Source organism: Austrofundulus limnaeus, unplaced genomic scaffold, assembly GCF_001266775.1.
Source record: "Austrofundulus limnaeus strain Quisiro unplaced genomic scaffold, Austrofundulus_limnaeus-1.0 Scaffold340, whole genome shotgun sequence".
NCBI classification, from domain to species: Eukaryota; Metazoa; Chordata; class Actinopteri; order Cyprinodontiformes; family Rivulidae; genus Austrofundulus; species Austrofundulus limnaeus.
The window spans coordinates 389,461-392,912 of NW_013952742.1; the positions used below are offsets into that span (position 1 = coordinate 389,461).

Consider the following 3,452-nt stretch of genomic DNA (forward strand, 5'->3'; position numbering starts at 1 on the left):
GAAATTAAGTGTTAACGAGCAGTTGGACAGGTGTACCTAATAAAGTGGCCGGTGAGTGTATAATGTACATAAATCATAATTTTCAGCAAAGTAAAAAAGTTTAAATTAAGTATAAAATTAGTCAGTAGTTTACTGAAGAAATTTGTCAACAATCCAAATTTATTAACCAAATTAAACTGAACACAATTTGATACAAATAGTGTAAAACGTGTAAAGTGTCTTAACAGAGCTGGACTCTTTCAGTCCCTGACTGTCTCACCTGAGAGGATTTCCCTCAGAGCTTCATTGTCCTCTCTCAGGGTTTGGACAGTTTGATTGGCCATCCTCACAGCTGATTAAAGATAAGACAGCAGTTATTTATGAGCAGAATTTAAAACCTACCAGTAGAAGAAATCTAAATGAACTCACAGAGTCTGTAAACGATGAGAGCAGCAGCCAGCAGAACACAGAGAAGCAGCAGGACCACTGTCTCTGATGGAGGCTTTGAGTTCCTCTTTGGTTTTTCAACAGCTGAGGAGCATTTAGAGGAGAATCACATCAAGGCCTGGAGCCGTACTCACAGCATCCAACCATACATCCAACCAACAATACATCCAACCATATTTGATTCAATTCAGTTCAGTTTAATTATATAGCGCCAAATCACAACAATTGTTGTCTCAGGGTACTGTAAAAAAAGGGCAACAAATCTAAAGAAGCCAGCAGACTAACACAGGACCGGTCCAGGTGTATTTTCCTCTGGAAGAGAGTCAAAGAAAACATGCTATTGATAAAAGTCATTAATTACAAGGAACATGTAGAGAAGAGAGATTAAGGACAGCAGCAGAGTGAGGACATCATACATCCAACCAACTATGTATCCAACCAACCATACATCCATCTGAACATACATCCAACCAACCATCCTACCACACATCCAACTGACTATACATGTTACAGTTTGGTTTATGCCTTAGTTTAGTTTTGTTTATTTTATGTCCACAGTCCATAGTTTTATTTATCTAGTCATGTCATGTGTTTTTTTACAGCCACAGTCTGTCCTAGTTCTCAGCCACAGCCTGCTCATTGTTTTCACCCCTCCCGTCACAGAATTAATCAAGTCTTATGCCTCTCACCTGCACTCCACAGTATTCAGTCCCAGCTCTCCCTCTCAGCCTCTGCCAGATTTTCATGTGCCTTGCCATGTTCATCCAGCGTTCTTGTCCCATGATCCCTGACTGCCTAGGTACCTCGACCCTGTTCACGTCCCTTGGATTCTGGATTCTCGCCCTCACCCTCTTTGGATCTGTTCAGCCATCTGCATCTCTGGTAACGACTCTTGTTTCACCTCCTGGTTCTCTGGGGCCTCATGTATAAACGGTTAGAAGTTAAAAGTTACGTGCGCCAGGTTCTACGCTCATATTGGGATGTATCAAAACCAACGTTGCGTGAAAATGTGCGTATATTTACACACACTTTTCACCTGCTGTGAGAATGTGCAGCAGCCACGCAAAGTTTTTCAGCCGACAGTTTTAACTCATAAAGTCATGAATCTGACCTGAATCCACAGAAATACGACTCTGTTGTGTTTTCTGGATGTAAGGAGCGTCTGAATACTGTTAGATTTTTTTTTTTATTGTTTAAAACTCGAAAGATCATGAAACTGAACCGCGGGACTGAAAATCATTTAACCTCAGACAGGAAAATAGATCAGTCTAAAAATGATCAAAAGAACCTCAGTCCAGTCTGTAAACTGGTTTTATATTTTTGTCACATAGTTGAAAACCTTTTGGGTCTCGGGCCGGAAAAAACTGACACATTACGTGTGGCATAAAAATATAAATAAAATAAAAAAAAGGCTGAAGTGAGGGAGCAAAATCAGATACAAACGGTGGCTCACTGTATGGTAAGAATAATTTTTTTTTCTGTTTGTAACCTTCTGGTTGATGCTGAGTTGAGTTGTGGCTGTAGCACAGCAGCTACACTTTGGGTAGATTCTCGTGCCAGGGGCGCGCACCCTCACCAGCTGGGAAGGTGTTCATATGTGTCAACCCCTTTGGACGTTTACCGTCTAATGAGTCTCAAATCTATATTTTTTTTGCTAAAAATCCAAAGGCTACCACTCGTACCCGCCTGTGGCGGTGGGGTGGGGGTCTGTCTGTGGAGATGACAGCACCTGCTGTCACACAGGAGGAAAGGAGAGCAGAAAAAGTGGATAAAGTGATGTTTTGTTTAACGTCCGTTCAATGAAATAGACAACAACTAACCAGACTTCAACATCACATTCAGGAGATGTTTGTAAATTTCAGGAAAATCTCAGACTTTGGTTATCCTGTGTGAATGCGCCACATAAAACAATGACACCACTACTTCTTTAGACAGTTTTCTCACTCATTCACCATTTAATGTATAATTTTCCTGCATCTAAAAATCATTTCTGATCCCACAGAGAGGACAATCTGAGGAGAATCTCACACGCTGGACACATTTACATCTATTTTACGCACTGTATTTAAATGGAGGCGTGTCAGGGGAGGAGTCTCAGCTCCACGTTCATTGGGATGTATAAAGGAAAGCTGCACAGGAACCTGCGTACTCATGGTTTTATACAACTGAATATTTTGGTGCGGCGCACTTTTCTAAATTTGTCTGTACGTCAACTTTTAGTGTGAAAGCTGCACAATCCTTTATGCATGAGGCCCCTGGTCTTTGGATTTGCCCCTGTCGGCCCGACGCTATCTCTGATCTCACGGCTTATGACCCCTGCTCGCCTTCTGGATTTCCAACTCTGGTCTGTCCCCTATTTTTGGATTGCCCTTCTGGTTCTGACCCTCATTTTTCCCCTGACCAAGTCTCAGTCTCTCGGACCCAAACAACGTTGTGACGTCATTATGTTCTGCCGGAACCCTCTGAGTTTCAACTTTGTGTCTCCACAAACCCAACACAGTCAAGTCAGGTCAGTGAGTTCGATTGTTATAACATCCTGCCTGTTACTCAACCCAGTTTCTTGTGTGCAGAGAAACCAGATCGTTGTGCTGCCCGAGAGAGATTCAACACCAACAACTTGCTGTTTGCCAATAAAAGCTTTAAACTTTTATCTGACTTTGTTTGTGATTCAGAGTCCAATCCATCATACGTATCCATACATCCAACCAACATACACCAAACCAACCATACATCCACTAAATCATACATCCAACCATACATCTGACCAACCAACATCTAAATAAAAAAACAACTGAACCAAACAACCACCCATCATACAACCAGTAACCTCCCTCACATTTTTCTACAGAATCAAATAAGAAAAAAATTAACTGACCATTTAAACATAACAATAGATAAAAGAACACATGGGTTTAAAACATATTTCGTAACCTGATGTGATAAACTAAAAACAGGAAACCAGAGTGTAACCAGAGAGACCTGATATCTGCTGCTCTGATCACCTTCTTGATGCAGTTTGACTGAAG

The 3,452-nt window shown here is 41.4% G+C and overlaps 1 protein-coding gene and 1 long non-coding RNA gene across 2 annotated transcripts in view; one reads left to right on the plus strand and one right to left on the minus strand.

Moving 5' to 3' along the window:
- The window catches only part of LOC106527738 (C-type lectin domain family 4 member E), a 6,010-nt gene extending 5,437 nt beyond the window's left edge, over positions 1–573 (minus strand). Inside the window, exons 1-3 of the mRNA XM_014022726.1 lie at positions 561–573; positions 409–510; positions 260–331 (exon numbers count right to left, since the gene is read on the minus strand). Of these exons, the coding sequence (XP_013878180.1) occupies positions 260–331; positions 409–510; positions 561–573 (187 nt within the window). The remainder of the gene's footprint in view (positions 1–259; positions 332–408; positions 511–560) is intronic.
- Positions 574–1,248: 675 nt separating this feature from the next.
- Positions 1,249–3,074, plus strand: LOC106527743 (uncharacterized). Its single transcript, XR_001311419.1, has 3 exons — positions 1,249–1,308; positions 2,832–2,935; positions 2,997–3,074. It is a non-coding gene; the product is annotated as an uncharacterized LOC106527743 (long non-coding RNA).
- Positions 3,075–3,452: the final 378 nt, after the last annotated feature.